Here is a 25,151-nt window from a genome sequence, read left to right as displayed (position 1 = left end):
ATTTGGTACAAAATAGTAACGTTAAAAAAATGTTGCAAAGTTTGGGCTGGGAAGACTTTGGAGAAAGGAGACGAGCTGGTTGACTAAGTGTTATGTTCTGATCTATCAGTGGTGTGGAATGACTTTAGTAGACAAATAAGTTTGAGAGGTATCTTTAAAAGTAGCAAAGATCATAACATGAAGATAGAACTGAAATTCAAGAGATCAAACTGGGGCAAAAATTCGTTTATAGGAAGAGGAGTTAGGGATTGAAATAATTTATCAAAGGAGATATTCGAACTTTTTTGAAAGAATTTAAGAATGGGCTCGGTGAACAATTGATAGGGAATGTATCACCTTAGTGACAGCCATAAATACAGATCAGTGGTCGTTAATTGATTTGTTGTCTAATCACAATAATCGCGCCAGCACACTAGATTTAAACAAAAAGCCAAGTCGCATGATCGCCCGGGTAGTTCTGAAATGGATCACTGCACGGAAAGCGTTATATACCTGCTCTGTTTTGGAGGAAATTTGGAAAGGAATAATGCACTTGAGAGATGAATTTTCGTCTCAATAGATATACAGTTCACGTACCCAAAGTTTCACATACACCAGAGAAGATTTGATCTCAGACAGTGCTGATGAAAGAGTGTGCGAAACATTGTATTTAATTCTATTCTGTTGGTGGGACAGACAACGCAATGAACTACTGTTGACTCAAGTGCGCGGCCCGCCACTGTCACTTGTTCTTGCAGGGGCGTGAACGTGTAACACAGGGGTGTCAAATTAAGGGCCTCATCAGTCCGAGACTGAAAAAATCTGCTCGTTACATCGCTAGTTACAGAGCCCGCATTCTCAATCGGTGAAAGGTTAGAAGCGAGTAACAAGTATAGTCTAACCGCACAACAGTTCTGCTTTGAGATTTGCATAAACTTTAAGGGCACAAGCTATTGGAACCCCTAAGTGTTATGTTACTCTCACTACATTACGGAAGAGCATGACACTTTCTATTAGGCAAATTCGTTTGCATTGTAATATACTGTATTACTGCATAAACATCCAGTCTTTACCAGTATAAAATAATAATAATAATAATAATAATAATAATAATAATAATAATAATAATAATAATAATAATCGTATGGCCTCAGCTACCGTTTGCAGACATTTCGATTTGACGCCATCTGGCTGTCTGCTCGTCAATTTCGATGTTCCGGCTTACTCTGTCTGCCATCTAGCGGACCTAGAGTAAACCGGATCTCTCTTGGGCGTCTATGGCTGAGATTTAATTAATTTTGTCGGGTAAATACCAAATGTATCACCAGAGATCTTTTACATGCCGACATCGTACGACATGGAGTGTCGAATGGACTTTTTTCCGCCCTTCAAAAATCCGACTACCTCTGCCGGGTTTGAACCCGCTATCTTGGGATCCGGAGGCCGACACTCTACCGCGGATCCACCAGTAATGTTATCGTTGTGTATGTTCCACTTCTACAGCTGTTGAAGATGCCGAGGTACCGGGATTTTGTACTTCAGAAGTTCGTTGACGTGCTTGGCCCCTTGGCCAAACGTTCAGCGTACTGGCCTATGCTTCAGAGGGTTCTGGGTTCGATTTTCGACCGGGTCGAATATATCAAATTTTTTCTTCTTCTTCTTCTTCTCTTCTTCCTATCCTGCCATATAAAGACACCATGGTCACCAAGCCTCACTTCTGAGATGTTGAGATGAGTGGTGGTGGTGATCATTTTTTAAAAAAATTTGTTGTTTAACGTCGAACTAACACATCGAATGATTTCGGCGACAGAAAGGATGGAAAGGGCTAGGATTGGGAAGGTAGTGGTCGTGGCCTTAATTACGTAATAATCCAAGCTGGTGCGAAAGTGGGAAACCACGGAGAACCATCTTCAGGACTGCCGACAGTGCAATTCGATCCCACCATCTTTCGAGTGCAAACTCACAACTACGTAGCCCAAATCGCGTGCCCAACTTGCTCGGTAAGTCATTCATTCATTCATTGACCATTCATGTTAAACCGCATTCTCAGGCAGTAAAGGTTAGGAGCGAAAAACAAGTGTAGTCTAACCTCACAACAGTTCTGCATTGAGATTTGCATAAAGTTTAGGGGCACAGCCAACGAAACTGAATGCCAGCTGTTGAAATGTAGGCTACAGTAATAGAAAAACAAGTTTGAAAGTAGAAATGTATAGGTGGTGGTAATTATTCTTTTAAAAGAAAATACAACTTGGTAACCATCTTTGATTAACACTAATTAGAGGGGAAAAATAGGGAAGGGATCCGACACTTCGAAAAATGAAGGTATCGGACCAAGAAAGGCAAGGGCCACGAAGGGCGTGAAAATGGAAAAACTCCTTAGGCCTCGCATGCTCTAAAAGCGTTGGCGTCGGAAAAGAACAAGAGTTGACCAAGGGAGGTGCGATGGGATAGATGATAGCGAAGAGCCTGGCACAAGTAAGTTGAAGCAAGTTAAGGGCCAGAAATTTAATAGATTCGCCCTGTTTATAGATTGTGGATGCAGTGGCCAGCGTGGTAAACCAACTCGTAAGATCTGCTTTGTATCATTCGGTCCACGATTCTCACTGGAAGCCAAGAGAAGTTGTGATCACTGTTCATTTACTACGTCTCTTAGAAATGTTGCCAAGAAAATTTACATAAACGTGTTCCTAACCTGTATAATGTATTACAATGTTAAATAACATCAAAACATGGCTGATTTTTTTCTATGAATATTGGAGAGCTGCAAGAAAATATAGTTATTTGTATGTTTCCAAAAATGAAAACCGAAATATTTCATCTACTTCTGTTTCTTTACTTTCTTAACTAATCGATTATAATCTGTTCATTTAGGCCGTCCTTCAGGTGTGCAAATTAGTTATCTGACCGGTTAACAAAAACGTGAAGGTCATTTTGTGTGTCCGCTAGTCTGGCTTGAGCGTGCGCAGGAGGGCCCAACTAGGCAAGGCTGTCTGTCAATGAGTGAGAGAAAGTTCAAGATCAAGAAGGCTTTGATAGGGCTTCCTTGATGACGTCAGGGGGGCTCGCTTGATGAATCTGCTTTTAGGAGGACATGCGAGGAGGAATTTGACAGGATCAAGGGGTCATTAGCGTGTTTATCGAGCATTAAATAAACAATGTTTATTGTTTTATTTTGAATGATTCTCGTGACTTGAATCTTCAATGAGGATAAGAATACATGTATACAAGAGTTTCCAAGAGCGGAAACCCTTTTGGTACTTCGTGTCGCATGAAGTCGTCATTTAAAGATCTCTTAAAGATCTCTGCAAACGGAACGGATATATATATATATAAGCATACTACCCTATAGTCTGAAAAAAACACTGGACCTCTTTCAGGTGTTTATTGATATTATTACATAACACGGTCCATTCCAGTCGTACAGTAATATGCATTAATCGAGGAATTTTTGACAAATATATCGTAATGGCTGGGGGTCATCTGACATTGTCCGACTCGTTGCCTGAACGGCCAGCGTACTGGCCTTCGGTTCAGAGGGTCCCCGGTTCGATTCCCGGCCGGGTCGTGGATTTTAACCTTAAGTGGTTAATTCCAATGGCACGGGAGCTGGGTGTATGCGTTGTCTTCATCATCATTTCATCCTCATCACGACGCGCAGGTCGCTTATGGGCTTCGAATCGAAAGACCTGCACCTGGCGAACCAAACCCGTCCTGGGATATCCCGGCACTAAAAGCCATACGACATTTCATTTCATATGACATTAGCGATAAAAATGTGTGACGCGATGTTACTTAGCAACCATGCAGGCTGTGATGTGAAGTATTGATTGATGGCCATGACTGAGAGACATATAACAAGCTCTTTTATCACAGAGGCCTCATCTCATCCTACTCTAGAGAACTGATTATTTCATTCGTGTTAGCTTCATAGGTCCTGAGTCACTTTGCTCACATTCGATCCTCCGAATCCTACAGCTGTCGACTCCAAGAAAACGATTCGTTAGACGAAAATCGATTAGTCGTTATCAATTTGAGTTTCATTTATTGAAAGACATAATTGTGATCATTTCATTTCCCCAAAGTTAAATTGACATCGTTTGTTTTCTTAAAACTCTACGTAACCCCTTGACTACGCATGAATATGATGAATCCTAAGCCATACGTTGATAAGAAAAATACTAATAATACTAATAATAATAATCGCATAGCCACACTTAACGTGGACTGGCATGTTCTTTTTTATTTTCCCTCATTTAGGGCCATTGTTAAGCTGCTTCAAACGCCATTTTCGTTCCAGCTCAGCCAATCTACTTTAAAATAATTTATTTCCAATTCGAAAAGACCACTATACGCGCCATTGTTGCGCCTGTTGTGATCAGCTGTTATGAACGCCATTTGGATTCCAGTTGAACCAATTTGCAATAACGCCATTTATTTTCAACTGGAGCAGACCACTGTATGCGCCATAGTTACGCCTGTTGTGACCAGCTACTATGAAAGCCATTTTTATTCCAGTTGAGCCATTTCTTTTCAGCCGAGACAGTTTACTGGACACGCCACTTGTTTTGATTTCCGACCTTGGAAATAAAACCTTTTTAATATTCTTTCTTCACTTTGTGACCGTGTAGTGTGGGCCTTCTGCCCCTGTTAAATAAGGATCTGTAGATCCTCTTCCTAGTGTATTCCCCTATCGTTGTGAATAAAGAAGGTACGAACTGTTTCTCAAGCAATGTGTTGTTGCTTTTCCTGTACTAACATAAACTGCTGGCCCTTTTGAAGCAAATGAATTTGTAAGTTCGGAGACATGGCAGCAAGATCTATATTGAATTAAGTTGGTGAAAACCCTGCAGTTAACATTTTAAAGCGAGCTGAAACTAACAACTGCATTTGTTCCTATTATACCAAGCCGTTAAAAGCAGCTGTTGGACCAGTCCGCTATGATTTGGCCTGGCAATAGAGTAGGCGGAACCTACTACGTGCCCCGCCCCTCTCCTTCAGGGAGGAGAATTAATTTGTTATTATGAAGATGATGATGATGATGCTATAACCCCATTGTTGTTTCTGTTGCAGTTCGGGCAGGCTCCTGTCGGCAGCATGACAGCCACCCGCAGCCAAGAGACGGCCGCGAGCAAGCGCTCCGTGCTGCTGCCCTCCAAGGAGATGGACAACTCGTCCATGGTGGGCGGCGGTGTCGACGATGCCGTCATCGATACGTTCATGGTGGTGCCACCTGACGGCGGCTGGGGATGGGTGGTAGTAGCCGCCTCCTTCTTCAGCAACTTGGTGGTGGACGGGATCATCTTCGCGTTCGGCATGTACCTCACCGTCATCTCGGAGGCGCTGGACGAGTCTAAAGCCAAGATCGCACTCATCGGATCCATCATGACAGGATTCTACATGATGGTGGGTGAGTACCAGCAATTCCTTGCCAGCTTCACTTAACCCTGATCTCTGCTCTAATAGTACTGTCGAATATTCGACATGTTCGTGTTGCATTAAGTAATTTCCTCAATTCATCAACAGATGTCATGACAGTCTACTTTTTTTTTCATTCTCGATGTCCACAGCAGCCGTCACTTCAATTTCATTCACACTTACAACCTTATGTGCTGAAGTTCTGCAGCACACTGTCTATTTGAAAAATAAATTACTTTAATGATATTATCTACAATCAAATACAGTGCTCTGAAAAAAGACGTCATCCAAAGAATAGGGAATTACCAACTCCCCTCACAACCAGGTAACTAGTCTTGCGCTCCACGCCGAGTGCTGTGCAGATCACAGCTCAGCGAGAATTTCTAAGCTTTTTGCCAGAAAACAGGAACTCTGCCTTTTGCGCATGCGTGTCCAACTTCTCTGATGTGCTGTGGAAAGAACAGCCATGATATCACTTCACAGCGATTCGTTCGACCACACAGAGAGGCAGCACTGGTCACACTTGTATTTCGACCGAAATGAGAACGTGGCAGGTGGCACCCTCTTGACTCAGCGGTTGTATTTAAGAGGAGATCGCTCAAAACAAACGGGAAAACAAAATACTGTAGGGTTGTTCCTGCCAGGTCTTTTAATACTCGCAACTTGCCTATTACGTAGCCATATTTGTAAATCGATGAACTATAAAAATTGCATTTTACATTGTCAAAATAAAGACATATTGTTGATTTCCGTTAATTACAAAATATCTAGTTTATAATTTCACCATAACAACATAACATGTAATTTTGCAGTAGGACATTGCTGTTTTTATTTCAATGATTTTGGTAACATTGAGAAGTTCTATTTTTGCGCGCTCATACAAAGTGTTTGTGAGTTCGTGAATGTTTTGTCATTGCAGGTGTTATTGAGTGTTTAATTAGTTTTGTATGAGGAATATGTATATGTACGTCAAGTCATAAGTCATGGCAACTATATTTTTTTCTCGCGAACAGGAGACAACACGGAAAATCTAAATCTGCTTGTTGACTTCCATTTTGTGACTCTCTCACTCACACACTGAACTTGGGTCATGCTTAGACCCACACTGTTGTTTACATACACCATCTGGTGGCATCATACGCAAGTACATACCGTACGTTTCCAAATGCATATCTTAGATTTTCCATGCTGTCTCCTGTTCGCGAGAGAAAAAAATAGTTGTCGTGACTTATGACTCGACCCTCATATGTGTTTGGAGTTGTTTGCGTGTTTGTTCAGTATGGAAGGCTAAGTGGAGAGTCTCTTGAAAACCGTATATATTTCCAAATATTTTATTTTTTGGAAGGGGATGGGTTACAGCACACAACTGATTTTCTGCACCAGCCGGCACTGTTTACAACCTCTCTGGGCACAATTTTACGTATATAAATGAGTTTTCCGGCCATCTGCTTGAGCGCTATTGCTGTAGTATTTGTAAACAAACCTTCATGGCACTGCTTTGATCATCATCATTCCGTGTCCGGTCAGCATTTCCAAAATGTAGCGACTCCGATGGCCTCGTTGTTCGCCTCGATCAGGTCCTGTGTAGTGCAGGGATGTTCTAGTAGGGGACAGATGAGCAGGTGGTTCGGATCTTGTGTTACACCACACTCGCAGGATGCGTCTCCATCAGCTGGAAGTATGGCCCATTTTTGCATGTTGGTCTTGCAAAGAGGTACGCCCACCCTAAGACGATTAAGTGATCTCCAAATAGGGTAGGGCAGGTCATTTCCTGGAGCTAGCTCTTCCTTTGCAGGAGTATCAGGCGGCAGCACGCTCTTCCATCTGGTGATGCGGTTAGACTCAGGTGTTCCTACCAGTGGTTGAGTCCGGGTGATGAAGCTCTTTCTCGACTTCAGTCGACAGACTACAGCCTGATGATCATGCAGTGGGTGGCGAGAATCATTAGTCTGCTTTGTCCTCTCTGCAACAGCAGCAACAGCCCTTCTGATAGCGGGGGGAGCTATTCCAACAATCGGGTAGAGTTTGTCAACTGCTTTGATGATCTGTTTCATTTTATTTTGCAGTTTACCGTTCTGTGCGAGTTATTTTCCTCTGTATATAATATACTGTTATTTGATTGATTATATACATTTTAGGACAGTGTGTGTGTGTCTAAATATGGCATCCTCATTAGGGAAAATTAATGATGAAGTATGGCGAAATTTGTTAGAAGATGAAACTGACAGATCTGACTTTGAGGATAATGAGAATGAACCAACAGGTTCCGAGTCGGATTCGGAATGTGTGTTAGCTATTTCTCCGCATTAAATATCGGAAAGTGAAAGTGACAACGAGCCTGCCATACCGCATCCTATCGTAACAACGTGGCCTATGGTCACACCTCCTGAGCGAGGCATGCATTACAGATACATTATTGACAATTGGAGTTCGCCGCCGAACAACGAACGCTGTATGGCACATTTTCCATTTTCTACACCAGAGGCCAAAACGTAAAATATAAAAATAAATAATTTAGTCATTATATCAAGGAAACATCACAATACATAAATCAGCTGTTTATAACCGAACGTTTCAACACCAAAGTTGTATTAAAACGAACATGAGTCGAACAATGATGTTTGTTATTTATTGACCAACTTACTAATAAACAGAGGTTTCTAATCGTATAAACATAAAAGACAAAGAAGAGCCTAAAAACCATAACAAAAACATTACAAAAACATAAGGTTATGTAGCATGTAAGTACTGCAATAACTTCTGGTAGCACACAGTCCTCAAAACCAAGTTTTACAAGCATATCACTTCTAAGCTAATATAACAGTTGCAAACTAATTTGGTTAGTAGGAAATGTCGGCCACCCGCTCTTCCATAATGTAGAAAGAGTAACATAAATTATAGGGGGTTCTGATGGGCCGTACCCCTAATGTTTATGCAAACCCCATAGCATAATCGTTGTGAAGGTAGACTATACTTGCTCCTCACTTCAGTAAGTTTGCATTCTAACCTATTAATGCATAAAATTCGTGGCTCTAGTTATAACATATGTTTCCATTGATGCTTTCACGGCCCAGGTCCAGGATTATACGGGAAACTGTGGAAATATGTAGAAATCCTAACAATTTCAACAGGGACTCTGGCTATCAATTAAGTAATACCTGGTTGCTAGCCATTACGGATTTACGTAGGTAGTTTCCTTCCCTGTCCCTTCACTATTGTTATTCCGTCTCGGTGTTTTCCAAATTCGTACGTTGCTCGTCGCCAGATGTTTCATTCCAGGCTTTTGTCAATGTCATATGTTACGTGCACATGTTATGTGACCCTCTTTGACTGATTCTGTTGGTCCGGTCAGCTTCTGCTTCGAACGCCAGCGCTATGCCGCGTCCCGGGAGCCATCTGGTGACGATTGAACGTACCACTTTCACTTCTATTATAACGTCTAAATTTAAAGTCATTGCTTAAGAAGCCTTTCTCGTGGACAGTTCAGATTTTCTTCTGATGACGCTGAGCACAGTTTTCTGCGAAACGTAAAGAATTTCACCTTATTTTCTTGACACGGCATAAGCCCAAGAGCCTATATCAAGTTATAACAGGTTTCAAAGAGTTAACACTTGTTCTTCCAATGCCAAAAATAGGTAAATCAATTGGCAGGTACAGTCTAGTTCATACTACATGTGCAGAGCTGTGCTGAGCAGCCGTGATCCAGTCTCAGTGAAGATCGCCCCTGCGTATGGAAGTGTTCTAGCTAGACGTTCCGTGCCGTGGAAATCAAGGTCGGTTGACTGTCGCGCCGCCTTAAGCCCCTGAATATGAACCTTTTTGCCCCGTTTATGGTTAATTATCAGTAAACGTGCACAATAAAATACGAAATAAGAAGAAACCCTCCTTCGTTCAAATGTCGTCAAATGTAGTGTGGCAACTAACGTGTTAAAATTATAATCCATCTTTCACAATGGTGCCTACATTCAATATCAGTCGTAACATTTGAAAAGAACATAAAAATACGACATACATGAATTTCTATATGGAGACCGAGAATTTTGTGTACTGCAGTAGACATGCATCGTTGTTCGACTCATCTTATATGGAGGTGTCTCTGCAGCCACCTCTTTGCCTCTTCAACTTTTGTATGGCATTCCGGAGTCCCTTAACTTCTTCCATTTCACACCATTCCACTTAGATATGTCAAACTTCATTTCCTTGACCTAATAAGTTGTTTTATAGTGCTTGGCGAAACACGTATACCTCCAGCGGCCGACATCCTGTTTGCTATACATCATTATTCCACTGAAATCCTTTTACGGCCACCTAGAGATGGATATTTGACTTTCCAGTGACTTTTCCATGTGTAAGGCATGCCATACATCAATGTTTCATAAAAAAAACTCAACTTCACCAAAAATATGATCTCAGTTTGTTTGTGACGTGTTTCAGTTTTGTGTGCATATGATCAAAGGTTTTATTATTATGATTATTATTTTGAATGTAGGTATTACATTTCTTGAACAGACTGTACATTTTTCTTGTCAAAACATTTACACAATTTCGTGTCAACACGACAATCCTCAGAGTATTAGCTTTACGTAGATATATAATACTTCGTAGATTTCTTTTATACGTCGTGGATATTTTGTATTTTATTTAGACAAGTAGAAGCTGCCACCACAAGATTTAACATTACCAGTTCTAGGGCAGAAATTCTCTTACTCGACCCGCTGTGGGAGCAGGATACTGTCGTAAGAGACAACTAAAAGGAGAGCAGGAGCTCTTAACTTGCGAGTGGTGACCACGGGGCCCTTAGCTGAGTCTTCCATTGCTTTGTGGAGGTCTCCTCGATATCATCTTTTCTATCCGACCTCCCTTAGTCAACTCGTGTACTTTTCCGACCCGGATAATATTAGAGAATTCAAGGCCTAAGAAATCTTTAATTTTCACGCCCTTCGTAGCCCTTGCCTATCTTCATCCGTTATTTTATTTTTCCAAGTGACGGATCCCTTATTTTTCTTCTTTTTTCTCTCTCTTTGCCCGCTGTGGGTGGGGGACGCAGACGAAGAATACATACACGGTGTCCCCTGCCTGTCGTAAGAGACGACTAAAAGTGGCGACCAAGTGATGATTGTATTAGAACCATGAAACTACTTGTGATTAGTACCACTATATGAGGGACACCATAGGTTTGCGTTGCTTATGAGTGGCGCCATTATGTGAGAAACACCATAGGTCTGCTTTTACCTGTGAGTAGTACAATAATGCGCCGAACACCGTGCGTTCTACTTTACTAGCGAATAGTACCATTAGGACGGGCCGTTGACCTGGATTTTGGACCCCTTTAGACTACAAGCATCATCGATTCAGGATTATGCTTTAGAAGTAGTCCCTTGGTCAGAAACACTGTTGTTTACGATAGTTTCTGAGAAAGTGGTGTATTGTGAGTCGGATCCACTGATTGTTTTAAATTCATATTCATCCATTTATTCATCATCACGTTTTCTATTCTGGTCAGGGATGATTCTGAACTATTAAATTGCCGTCTCATTTCGTAGCATTAGGGGCCGATGACCTAGATGTTATGCCCCTTTAAACAACAAGCATCATCATCATCATCATCGGTATCAGGTAGCGAGGCCTAGACAGTCTTTCATTTTTCCGTCCTTTGTGGACTTTTCCTTTCTCTTTCGGATACCTTCATTGTTGTAAGTATTGGTCGTCTTCTTTTAACACAGTGAGGACGGGCCTCGAACGGAGGCTGCTACCCCATGCAGACCGGATAGTTCAAACCTCCAATGAATAAATTACACTGCTGCATGCAATCATGTGTAACTCGAAAATTATTCAAGATAAACTTGGGACATGTAGTCGCGGCCTTACTTCTAAATTGAAGTTTCGCAAAACAAATGAGCATCGCCTTTCCTCTGTTGCCAGCGCGCTACACCCGTGAGAACAGCTGATGCAATACGACCGCGGTAAACAGCCCTTGTCAAATGTAGTACCGTAGTCAGAAAAACTAATGAATATGGATTGAAAACAATTTCACAAAAACACTTGCTAACATCTGACACTAAGAGAATATTTTATTAAGAATAAAAGAGAATGAGGAAATAACACATCACTCACCGCTAATGAGTGGCACAGAAAGAGGTTATGGCATACAAAGGGAACATTCTACTGATCTCAGAGTCACGGGAACTCTCCAACAATATGAAAAACACACTAATTACTGAAGGAAAATGCAAAAGATCGCGAACTGTGCCAAAAACCATACACGCTGAGCGAGATAGGTTAACCACGTGGTGAATATAAATATTAGAGTTGGCAACTAGGTTTCGAGATCGTGCTCTGCCGATATAAATCGATATGAATGGCAGCTTGGGATTGGTTGGATGTCTATGCTTCGGCTCATAACCACCAGACGGAGCCAAAATCTGCCAAAACGTCAATTTAGAAGTGGGGCCGTTCGGAGTATAGTAGTCTGTACGGTGTAATACCTTTCAAAGCAGGACTGTGTGTGGCTCCATTTAAAAGTCTTTCTAAGCACCGTGTAGTACGATTGCCCTGTTTGTGCCTTTCGTGTACATACAGAGTCTAGTCTCTCATATAAACTCAGACGGGACGCCCGGTGTTTGTACCCTGCGCTACGGCAGCTGCCTGCTTTAAGTGTGTATACAATCTTATAAATGATGCTGGAAGTGTCTTCCTTCCTGGGTTTCACAGGCACTGAATCTCGTAACCACATTCTGGCTGACGTGAGTGAGTTCTGCCACTGTAATGTTTTCTTTCAGTTACTCCAGTGAGGATTTGTTCGATGCACTTATTCTTTGAGTTTACCCCCATGCGAGTAAAAATCACACGCTGTTATATCTGGAGAACGAGGGGGGAAACAGACCGGCACTGATCACTCTGTCTGCAAACACTTCCGAGATTACATGTTATACTTCTCATGTTTAGGTTCGTATTGAAATGTACAATGAAGTCAAATAAATATTAAAGTGTATGAACTCACGGCTACTTGTATTTTAAACTTCATTAAGGCCTCATTTCAAGAATTTCTTAACTATTGTCAACCATTTCGCACATTTCCAACATTTCCTTCACATTCATATGTAAGTTAATTACAATCAGGTACCTGATTATTCAACTTTCAGTTTGAGATTAAGGCTGAAGATGCCCATAATTAAAGGGCAAAACATGTCCCTATAATTTTATTTAATTCATTATCTTTTTTATGTATTGAACAGGTGGAATACATAAACTTTAATATTTATTTGACTTCCGAGATTGTAAGAAGGGAATCTTACCGGGCGAGTTAGCCGTGTGGTTAGGGGCCCGCAGCTGTGAGCTTGCATACGGGAGATAGTGGGTTCTAATCCCACTGTCGGCAGCCCTGAAGATGGTTTCCCATTTTCGCACCAGAAAAATGCTCCGGCTGTACCTTAATTAAGGCCACGGCCGCTTCTTTCCAACTCCTAGCCCTTTCCTATCTCATCGTCGCCATAAGACCTATCTGTGTTGGTGCGACGTAAAGCCACTAGCAAAAAAATGGGAATCTTTTGCTTTATGAGCAGGGGCTGAATCTTGTTGAAACCACTCACACGATTATTCTTCTTCCGTTAACTGATGGAAGAACGCGTCAAAATGTCATCTCGGTACTTCTCTGCATTTACTGTTGTCTCGAAAAAAATAGGGCCAATTATTCGTTATTGTACTAACAGCACAGCAAACACCAATCTTCCTATCATAATGAGGGACTTCATATACACCATTAGGATTTTCTGCACAACAATTGTGAGTTATGACTGTTCACACGACCATTAGGATGAAACCAGAACTTTTACATACGAAAATACGGTGTTGCAATGATAACTGTCTCTCCATGTTAACAGCTGAGATTCAGACTGGCGACTGATGCTTGCCAGGTCGAATACGTGCAGGATGCTTGCAAGGTCAAGAACTGTGTGCGTGCCTCCCATAGTGCGACTGCCGTAGCCCAAAGTACAAACACCGGGCTTTCGGTCTGGTATATAAGAGAAACCATGTATTGTATTCAAGTATGCAATTATGCATGCAATTCTCCTTACGGTTACTCCCCTCTTAGAGTTAACGGTTAGTCATTAGGAATATCCAACTTACTGTCACTCGGTACATAATTATGATAACCGGTCTGCGTATAATTAATCGCAAGTGAATACACCATGTTGACATCCGCGCGGGAAGCAGCTCTACATATTCGATATTTTGTTAAATACATGAAGGTTTCGATCCTCAAAGTTTAGCGTGGGTTCAGCGTGTTACATTTACCAATAATTCTTAACTAGACTTAATAACTTAACACTCATATACGATGTGGCTTACCATAAAAGATTATGCAAACAATGCTTTAGTGAAAACTATTCTAGTCTTTCAACATTCAAAAATCGATGATTACTGTTAGGTGTACGAATTTTTGTATATACGGGCTTAATAAGTAGAGTAGAATGTGAAAAACAGTTGAGGAGGTGAAGAAAAAGGCCGAAGAAAGAGAAATGTATACTGCTGGGAAGTTCTGATGGAGCAACTGTAATGTTATAAAAATTTCGCTATTTCTCAAAACTTTTTCAGTATTCAAAATGTGCAACCGTTTCTGCCTGATTGTCTTCAAATCTGGCATGCCTATAATACCATACAAGATGCATAAAATTATGTATCCCTCTTGAATTGTAACGATATCTGATAGAGATATTCTGAATCATATATGAAAATTTGAGAATTTCTAAATGAATGCGAAATAATTGTTAACAGACACCTAAGAACAATCACAAAGACGTTCCAATGTAAAATGTGTTATACAAATGAAAGTATGTCACCAAAATGTTCCAAATTTTAGAATAATCCTAATTTCGGCATCATAAATGAACTCACAAATGATAGTGAATATTGAATCCAAGACTACAAAACTTAGTATGGTCCCCCTTAAAATGGTGCAGAGCGGGACTTTTCTGCGAGTCAAAAAATTTCAGCAGTGAGTTCTTGTGGATTCTGAACTAAGATGCATTCAATTGGATGACCTAAAATCTAAATAAACATAGCAATGACGTGTATATACGTAACCTGTTCTTCAAATTATTGACGAGACATTAGCTTCTTATAAAAATCTTACGCCTGTGGGTGGGGGTGGTAGAATAACACCCAGGTAGGCCTATCCCTTGCCTGTCATAAGATGCGACTGAAAGGGGCCCGGCGGCTCTTACCTTCGGAGCGTGGGTTGGCAACCACGGGGTCCTTAGCTGAGTGCTGGCATTGCTTCCACTTACTTGTGTCAGGCTCCACACCTTCATCTATCCTATCCGACCTATCTTGGTCAACTCTTGTTCTTTTCCGACCCCGACAGAACTGCAGCACTCGAGGTCTAGGGAGTCTTTCATTTTCATACCCTTCGTGGGCCTTGTCTTTCTTTGGCTGATACCTTCATTTTTCGAAGTCTCGGACCCCTTTCATTTTTTCTCTCTGATTAGTGTTATATAGAGGATGGTTGCCTAGTTGTAGTTCCTCCTAAAACAATAATCACTACCACCAGTTATAAAAATTTGTCCATGAAGTGGAGGAGCTGCAGAATGCACATGGCACCCGCGTTTCTTCCCCCGCCCCCGACCCCGCCGTACAAACGAATCTTCGACAGCTCTTCTCTATTAAAGTGTACATTTGAAGTGATGAGCTCCTACGCGGCATACTGACTGCTGATCATAACTGCTGGGTGGGTTGCTGCCTCCATTCCACAGGAGATGTCAGTAAAAACAAGCCTGGAGAAGTGAGAGAATTGCACGTTGCGTGTTCGCTATTACATGCTTAACCGTTGAGTACACGTCAATGGCTCACTGCTTATAATTCGATATGTTCTAATTATACTTTTAAGAACGAGAGAGAGAAGGAAAAAATAAAGTAAAGAAAAGGGGAAGTAATCTATGGAATTCCTCAGTCGCGTAGTATTTGAAGGTACTTAAATAGGTATACGCCAGCCTTGTGTCGACAGATATACAGGCACGTAAAAACATCTTCAGTGGGACAAAATTCAAGCAATGTGCCGTCTAGAAAGACCGTAAAAATAGTTAGTGTGACATAAAACTATTAACATTATTATTGCCATTCCTATTAACTTCCCATTTAGAAATGAGGGTTGAATCGATAGATGGTGATATTCAATATAAGCTTGTTCTCTCATTTCCCAGGTTTCCTTTCAGGTTACTGTCTCGTTAGTCTCAGCCTTGAACGTCAATTCAGAGCCAAATATCCTTCATCCTCCCCTAAAAGATAGCCTATATTTAGTAATTATCATCTGAAATTCCCCTTCCATTTTTCCCTTAAGAACATTGATTTTCTGTCCTTTCTTTGCCTCGTTGCATTTTCTGTGACACTCAAAATTAAAGGATGATAGTTGTGCAGTTTTGACATTCTTATGAAAATGTTTAAATCTCTTGCTAATAAAACACTCTTGGAGAGTTTTGAAATCATTTATGCTTAAGTTTGAATTTACCGGATGTATAATGGAAAACAGTTCCACGGAGGAAATGTGTCCGACCGAGTGCTCACGGATACTTAACTTGTCGTTATAAGCCTCTGGGATATGACTTTCAAGTAAAGAAATGTTCTATTCCAATAGAAATTAGTCCAAACTACGATAAAATGAAAACAAATTTGAAAATCGGTATATTTTATTCAAACTGAGTATAGTCTCCCCTTGCGCTCGACTCAGTCATGTTTAGACACCATCCCCCTGTTTCTTGCACCATGAAATCCAAATACAATAATACATTGCAGCAGACATCCGCAAAAGACGTCTGAAATTTTATGGGCACGTTCACAGACTGCCAGCAAGTAGACTGACACACAAGATTCTCACCTACATAGAACATCTAAAAAATATTCCATGGGTACCGGAAGTGAAGAAGGATCTGGAAAAAGCCCATATGGACTCAATTGACATCGCGCACAGAAACCTCTACAGGAAAAAAATTAATGGATGGAAAGTGCAAGCAGAGAACGAAGTGAAAAAGAAGACTGGAGCAAAGTGGACAGAAGAACGAGAAAGGATCCACGGAGAAAGGATGAGAGCTGTTTGGCAACTCAGAAAACAGAATCGTTAGAGCTTTGCGTGATCCATTGGGTCCATACGCACATAATAATAATAATAATAATAATAATAATAATAATAATAATAATAATAATAATAATAATAATAATAATAATAATAATAATAATAATAATAATAATAAAAACTCAACACCCTGGCTTAACGAACATTGAAAGGACCTCAAAACCGCAAACATAAGTTCAAAAAACATTCAAGAAAGAGACGCCTTTAAGACTCAAAGTAAACAATTGGCAAGCTACATGAGAGCAGTCACAACAAAAACAGTATGGACCAAAGTGATCGGCAGAATGGATTGAGTTATTTGCTTAACGTCTTCGAATACTGGGAGAAACAACAACTATTACTACTCCTCCTCCTCATGTGACCAAGGGCCAGCACGTTAACCATTTAGCCATGGAGCCCCGGAAATAATAATAATAATAATAATAATAATAATAATAATAATAATAATAATAATAATAATAATAATAATAATAATAATAATAATAATTGAGCCTCCGTGGCTCAGGCTGGAGCACGTCGGCTTCTCACTGCTGGGTTTCGTGGTTCAAATCCCGGACACTCCGTGTGAGATTTGTGCTGGATAAAGCGGAGCCGGGACAGATTTTTCTCCGGGTACTCCAGTTTTTCCTGTCATCTTTCATTCCAGCAACACTCTCCACTATCATTTCATTTCATCTGTCAGTCATTAATCATCACTCCATAGGAGTGTGCCAGGCCTCGGCAGCCGGCAACTTTCCCATCCTCGCCGCAAGATGGGGGCTTCATTCATTCCATCCCTGACACGGTCACTGACTGGAAAACAGGTTGTAGGTTTTCGTTTTTCAATAATAAATAATAATACTACTAATAATTATAATATCATGGCACCGGGTGAGCTGGCCGTGCGATTACGAGCGCGCAGCTGTGAGCTTGCATCCGGGAGATAGTGGGTTCGAATCCCATTGTCGGCAGCCCTAAAGATGGTTTTCCGTTGTTTCCCATTTTCACACCAGGCAAATGTTGGGGCTGTACCTTAATTAAGGCCACGGCCACTTCCTTCCAACTCCTATCCCATCGTCGTCATAAGACCTATGTGAGTCGGTGCGACGTAAAGCCAGTAGCAAAAAAAAAAAAAAAAAAAAATTCATGTTATTCCCTTACTTTCAGAGCGTTAATTTTATTATCTGTTGTATGTTTACTGAAGTAACATTAAGTGCAGCGTATGATTTTAGTACATTGTTCTCATTAGTTTAAACATTATTTAATACAGTGTATCTCTCAAGAAGGAGGGTTTACTGGGTTTACCCACCCTCCTCGATTTTAATTCAAATATACATAACAGCAATAATAATTAAAATTAGAATAGTGGTAAACTGTATTTGACCAGTTTAAAAAAAAATGAACCCCATCCTCCAACCTTAACGAATGTGTATGAACACCTCTAGAAGGAGAAAAATATTATATTAAATAATATGTCTAACTCTTGATAAATCTGACCATAATGTGTGCTGTTTATTCCTATATTGACTTGTATACACTCACCAAAACTATTTAGAATAGTGATCGGATAATCGAATACAAAATAATCGCTTATTCGAATATTTTTCGGTTGTTCGATTTTTTTGTCTATTATTCATTTTTGAATTTCCATTCGAAAGATTGGAGCTGTTGAATAGTGAATCCTAATGTTGTTATCATCTCATCAGTCTCATCACAGGGAAATTAAAATTACCTATCTCCATTCCCTTGCAGGAAGTGTGTGGGTAGGACGAACGGTCTCTGATAAGCCTTCTTAAAATAATAAGAATTCACGCTCCACACGTATGAATGAGTCATGCACTGTAGATGCCATTACTTAAAATGCATAAATTAATATATTGCATCACACGCCCACGTCAATACAAAGGATGCTGTAGGAAAGAAAATGGCACCCATATGAGGCGCACCAACATCAGCAACTCTATGGGGACTATTTTGATCGCATAATGGTCGCGGCATTACAGCAAGATCCACATTTTATCCGGAATAACCTTTGGAGTGATGAATGTTACTTTTCGGATGATGCCATCGCAAACACTCACAGTACATCATTGGGACTGTGTTTATAGCCCCTAGGCTCACCGGTAGGCGTTGTCTGGAATTTTTAGAATGTTTCTGCACCTTTGGCGTATTTACAAATGTACCCTGTTATAGAACGTGTGAAGTAAAATGACTGCTATTTGTTTCACAACATCCTAAAACAAGTGATTAGGCAACCCATACATCACTAGCGCATGCAGGACATTTGTAAGGAGGAAGTACGGCGTATGCGGGCCGCCTGGTATATATCAGAAACCATAAAGGCGCTATAATACTGCCTTGCAGCTTCCCTCTTAACTATTACAACTGTTTCACCTATAATTCTCTTAAAATGGAGGCCTTCCCCACTACTGGTTAGCAGTGGGGTGGGAAGGGGCAAGGTGAGAGCATGTGTTCCCGATGGAGGTTTCCTAGCATACAGGTATGATGCTAGGTCAGGAGAATAGAGTTGCAAATGCGATCATTCACCTAGGAAGTAGGGATGTCGTTAACCTTGAATTGCTTTTTTGCCGTGTTGCCATTGTATTGTTTTTTAGTTTTGTCTTCTTTACAAGCGTCGATTATTATTTGTATCTTTATAGTGTAGAGTCTGATATGTTTTTCTTGGGTTTTGATTGTTTTTGCTTGTATTTTTCCTAGTGTTGCTTGGTTGTTTATTTCTTTTTCTATTTTCGCCATTGAGATCATTAGGTTGGAAAAACTGTAAGATCTGGAGAAAAAAATAAAAGTTACTTTACTTCAAATCTCTCTCTGCAAAGTTAGGCACCCATTCAGTCATGTTTTTGTTTAATCCAATTGACCTCATTTTCCTCAGCATTCTCTCGTGATCTACCCTATCGTGTTTGTTTGTCCAACCCTTGTCTCGTCTCTCTACGTGCTCGGGTATGAGGTGAGTGAATCTTCGTGGCGAGTTTATATAACTGGATGCCCTTCCTGACGTCAACCTCATCAGAGGAGTTAATGAGATGAAAATTAATCACGTGATGTCCGACTAGTTGGCTGAATGGTCAGCGTACTATTCTTTGGTTTAGAGGGTCCCGGGTTCGATTCCCGGCCGGTTCGTGAATTTTAACCTCCATTCGTTAATTCCAGTGGCTCGGGGCTGGGTGTTTGTGTTGTCCCCAACATCCCTGCAACTCACTCACCACACATAACACTATCCTCCATCACAATAACACGCAGTTACTTACACATGTCAGACGCCTTACTACCCTCATTGGAGGGTAGTAAGGAAGAGGGTGAAACCCGGTGTCGGCGCATAGCCTGCTCCTGCCAAATAGCACCAAGGAGTCTGTTCTAGGCTTAATGTCGCCATCCGACGGACGCAAAAATGATGTCATTACATAAAATCCGCTCTCTACATATAAAAACTGCGGAGAGATTTCGAATTTAATCCCGGTTTCTGGCACGCAATCTAATGATTATAAATTGTATACCTCCACCTCCTCTACCCTGCAGGCCAACATTCTGAAGATGAACATTATTCGACCTACGAGACTCGAACCGGCTTATCGATCATAGTCATGAGGCATGCTCATTATCTACCGTATTAAAACCCTTAAATATGTCAATAGCAATAGACTCTCTTTGACCCCTGAATCTAAAATCTAAAATGTCTGCTGAATCTTGATGGTGTTCTACAAGTTGCGGCTCAGTGGAATAACCTTTCCTAAACCCGAACTGCCTTCCATCAAATCAGATAGTAATTCCATAAACTCTCTAATAAAATCAGAACATACATACAACACACGTCAACCTGACTGGTTATCCACTTTATACCCTTTCCTTTGTCCATGGAATACTCTCAATGTATTTGGTATAGCTCCATCATGCAGACAGTAATCAAATAAGTACTTCAGACATGGTGCAATATCTCGTCCCTTTTTCTTTCATGTATCCCCAGTAACCTTACCAACTCCAGATGATTTTCCTAGCTTCTTTTATGTGGTGAGGAATTTCTCTACTATTGAATAATTTATTGTGTGTGTTGTGTTACAGGCCCGTTCGTGAGCGCTCTGGCCAACAGGTATGGGTTCAGAGTCGTAGCTGTGATGGGCAGTTTGCTAGGGTCGGCTAGCTTCGTGTTTACGTACTTCGCTAACAGCGCCTGGTTCCTCATCATATCCCTCGGAGTGATGGGTGGTAAGTATCCTTCCAGACTTTTCTGTATTTTTAGTTTCTGTACCTGAATGTTATTCCAATTCTGCCCAAGAATCATCCGTATCACGGACTCCAAAAATTTCGAAAGAGACTTTGTTGGACTCAGGGCCGCAGGTTTTCATGTAGAAAGGTACTATCGAAATTAATAATACCCCGTATTTTCTGGAGGCTCCAGAATATCAGACGCGCTTTGATTTAAGGATGCAAAATTAAGAGAAAAAGCACTGCAGAGTGCAGAAGAAAAACACACAATAACAATTGACTGGAACGCTTACATTTAGTTCACTCGCGAAGTGAACCGAAGTAGACCTGGGACGATGACCTAGATGTTGGCCCCTTTAAACGGCGATCATCATCATCATCATCATCATCATCATCATCATCCAAAGCAACCAAAGGTCTTGTCACTCCCAAGACCTAACCAAAGCAAACCAATGGTATTGTTACTCTCTGAATATAATCAAACCAGATTAACGGTCTTCTAAATGGGGATACTAGAGACCTATTCGCCGTTTCCCGGCCTAACCTCGTATGCCTGGATGTCAACAAAGCATTTGAATCAATCTAACATCCAGGTCTCGTATACAAAACTACCTCGTCATCCAGTTCCCATCACAATTATCCGGCTAGTCCATAATTACCTTACACAGAGATCAGCTGAAATGGTGTCGAATTTCCCTACGTGAAAAATCAAATGATCATGAATATGTCTCATGTCCCTCGGTCATGCCCAACCACAAACGGTTGCTAATTTCACATGACCACCAGCCATAAGATATGGCCTGCGCGGTTGTTAGGTAACACTGTCTGGCCATCCATCCATACTTTACATCACAGCCGGCACGGTTGCTAGGTAACATTGTCTGGTCATCCATCCATCCATACTTTACATCACAGCCTGCACGGTTGCTAGGTAACATTGTTTGACCATCCATCCACCCATATCTTACATCACAGCCTCCACGGTTGCTAGGTAACATTGTCTGGCCATCCATCCATCCATCCATACGTTACATCACAGCCTGCACGGTTGCTAAGTAACACTGTCTGGCCATCCATCCATCCATCCATCCATCCATACCTTACATCACAGCCTACGCTGTTACTAGGCAACATTGTCTGGCTATCCATCCACATTGTCCGCCTATCTATCCATACCTTATATCACACTCTGAACGGTTGCTAGGTAACATTGTCTGGCCATCCATCCACATCAGAGCCTACAGGGTTGCTAGGTAACATTGTCTGACCATCCATCCATACGTTACATCACAACCTGCACGGTTGCTAGGTAGCATTGTCTGACCATCCATACCTTATATCACACTCTGAACGGTTGCTAGGTAACATTGTCTGGCCATCCATCCACATCAGAGCCTACAGGGTTGCTAGGTAACATTGTCTGACCATCCATCCATACGTTACATCACAACCTGCACGGTTGCTAGGTAGCATTGTCTGACCATCCATCTACACCCGTCGGTTGGGTGGTTAAATTTAGGTTCTCAGGGTGAATATGACAATTTCGTTCATGAATACGGTTTAAAGTATCCGTAGGTTCCGCTGAAGAGTGAGCATAATCGCTTGTAAGCCAATCTAACTCTCAAATGATAGCAGGTAATCCAATATCTCTCATATCATCTTATAAATTATTACTATAACCATATATCATATCTTAATACTACATATCATTACCTACTTTCAGAAAGAAAATGCAGGAATTGCCCTAATACTAGTTTGTTAGCATGCTAATGTGGTATAAAACAACATTATCTTGACTTGGAAATCGTAGAGAAAAGAAAAACATATTATGTTACATATTTTGTTACAAATACAGTATTTTCTCAATTAACATAATTGAAGTTGGGATTTCTTTCATTATTTCTTCCATAACTTTCCGTTCATAACTTGATAATTCATTACAATCCATGATTATTACACAAAAGAAGTTCAAGAGGGTAAATGAGGTTTGATCCTTTATTATAGGAGGATAGGATATTCTTCATATTTATTTTTGTTGGATTTTTGTGGTAGCATTTCGGAATACGAGATAGTTAATAAGTTCCCTTTTATGTGGTATCAACTGACCTTCCGCATTAAATTATTATATTCATAGCAATACCAAACAAATATAGTCATGTTTATATATTTACGCCAGTGAAAATCAAATATCTTATCATTAAGTGCCATACATAGAATTATCAATCAGTTTAAATTATGCAATTCGTGCTGTATATTCTCATATTCATGTGCTACTAACATAGAGGAACACACATATTATTTACCGCTGTGCCATTACTATATTGTCAATCAATACCAATCTACCTTCTCATTGGAAAACAATCATTCAGTACGGCGATGTCTCTTACTATCTCTACATCTACTCCGTTAATTATGTGACACTCATATAAGCTTCCGTAAACTTTCATAACATACTACCATTCGACATTAAATCATTTGGACTGTACCTACATACTCATATAAACATAACCTTGCAGGTAGCGCCTTATTTACCACACAACATCCATAATTGACTTATGAATCCGTAACAACTACTTCCTGCCATTACTCACACAATAAAATATATTATCTTCCCATATCATCATTATTTCACATTTCTCTTATATGTCTTCTTAGAACTTCATTCGCATTCATAATTCTCAACTCATTCCTTCTAAAATAACATCTCTGTTACGGTATTCAAATCCATCGACGTGATGTTCTTCTTATTTAACTGCGAATTCCCAATATACAATCCATTTCTTCTTACAGTACAACCATAATTACCTTGTCTGCCGATCTGGTCTCTTCAATCTGTAGGTTTTACACTGCAATGCAATTATTCCGATGCTAATCTCACCTAGTTCCCCGCTGATGACCTTTCCGAGTAGATTGATACATAACCATCAATATACACATTCCGTACAAGCTTACAATAACCTAAATTCACATTAGGGATATAACTATCATTCAAATTGGCACGCGTTTGTGGTTAACTTCTCAAAATCTAGCATTGTGAATCACATAATGGCACATACACATTATCTGTAGGCAATTTCACACTCCTACTATTTTATGTCATTAACTACGAGTAATTTTAGAATGAAAATCTGGGAATCTTATCACTTATCTCGATCCGATTGTGTCATCTGCTTGCCTCTGCTGGTTTCACGCCATCTCTGCACAATCAGCTCACGTCTCCATCTACTTCACAGCTTGGCATTGGTCTGGGCATCTCGGCTTGAGCTACGGCATCCAGGGCGGCCTTCCTCCACCATTTTAAGCGCATCATATCGCCGGTTTCCATGCAATAAGAAGATAATATTAGTTGGGCGAAATGAACAGTTAGATCTTCCATTATAAGTCTTCTAACATATATAAATGGTTATTGGTATTCCTTAATGTTTCAGAAATGTTCTCTAAATATATATCCAATAAGGCTTTTTCTCATAAAATATATCGTCAGCTGAGTGTTGACTAATGCTCCTAACTAATATTTCTGTTGTTCTTGATGGTATTATGCCGCTTATTTTCTCAGCTTTATACTGGATCGTATCCTCTTCTGTCTCCGATATCTTAACATGCGATGTATGCGTATTTCCTTATTCTCGATTTATCTTGCACGCGTAAAAGACTAAATCCAGCGCTAAGATGAATATTATCTCTCGGTTTCTTCTTTCCGTACGTTGACACAACTCTTCTTGATTTGCAGTAAAATTTTACTATATTTTTCAAACTCGATCTTAACTTACAAAGTACTTAAGAATAGCCTGAATTCAACTATTTTCTTTTGGACCATAGTTATTTCATCAAAGAACCGCTTTTCTCGCCGGTCTTCATAAGTCTACGCCTTCTAATTACGGTCAATTCGCATCTTGGTTTCATCTCATAGATGTTCGCACTGTTTGAAGCTACTCCGCGCCATTTTCTCCGCTACATCTGCATGTCAACGATCATCTCGACTGTAACGTAATGGTACACATCCATCCACATCACAGCCTGTACGGTTGTTAGGTTATACTTCCGTCACACATTTTGCTACATACTCTATAACGTTACACACATTTTCGGATAACCCCTTGCTGATCATTCACTCGTAGCCGACCTCAGCTCGATCTTCTGCTTGATGTGCGTCCAATCTTGGTACACCCTCGGTGCCATGGTACCGTAACAACTAAGAGCAACTACTTTCGAGATACTGGCTCCAAAATCTCCGCGCCCAGACTATCTGCCCGCTCAAGTGGCCACGTTTACCCACCACTGCCCACCCTTCCGACGTGCAGAGAAGGGGTCAACACTTTGCCACATGTGAGCCGCTCGTGAAGTTGTCACGCCATTGCTCACGAGCTGTCACTCCCCAGCCGTTCCTGAAAGTTGTCATTCAGTGTCTTATTGTTATGTAATCATCATTGGT

At 40.7% G+C, this 25,151-nt stretch overlaps 1 protein-coding gene across 3 annotated transcripts in view; it reads left to right on the top strand.

The window, feature by feature from the left end:
• The window catches only part of LOC136884949 (monocarboxylate transporter 14), a 242,044-nt gene that overhangs the window by 189,897 nt on the left and 26,996 nt on the right, over positions 1 to 25,151 (top strand). For all 3 annotated transcript variants that reach the window (XM_067157284.2, XM_067157285.2, XM_067157286.2), the window contains 2 exons: positions 5,050 to 5,386; positions 20,576 to 20,719. In XM_067157284.2, coding sequence (XP_067013385.2) covers positions 5,050 to 5,386; positions 20,576 to 20,719 — 481 coding nt within the window. The remainder of the gene's footprint in view (positions 1 to 5,049; positions 5,387 to 20,575; positions 20,720 to 25,151) is intronic.

This window comes from Anabrus simplex, chromosome 13 (genome assembly GCF_040414725.1).
Source record: "Anabrus simplex isolate iqAnaSimp1 chromosome 13, ASM4041472v1, whole genome shotgun sequence".
Taxonomy (NCBI): Eukaryota; Metazoa; Arthropoda; class Insecta; order Orthoptera; family Tettigoniidae; genus Anabrus; species Anabrus simplex.
Note: the sequence above shows the minus strand (reverse complement) of the source record. Positions and strands in the feature narration are given on the sequence as shown.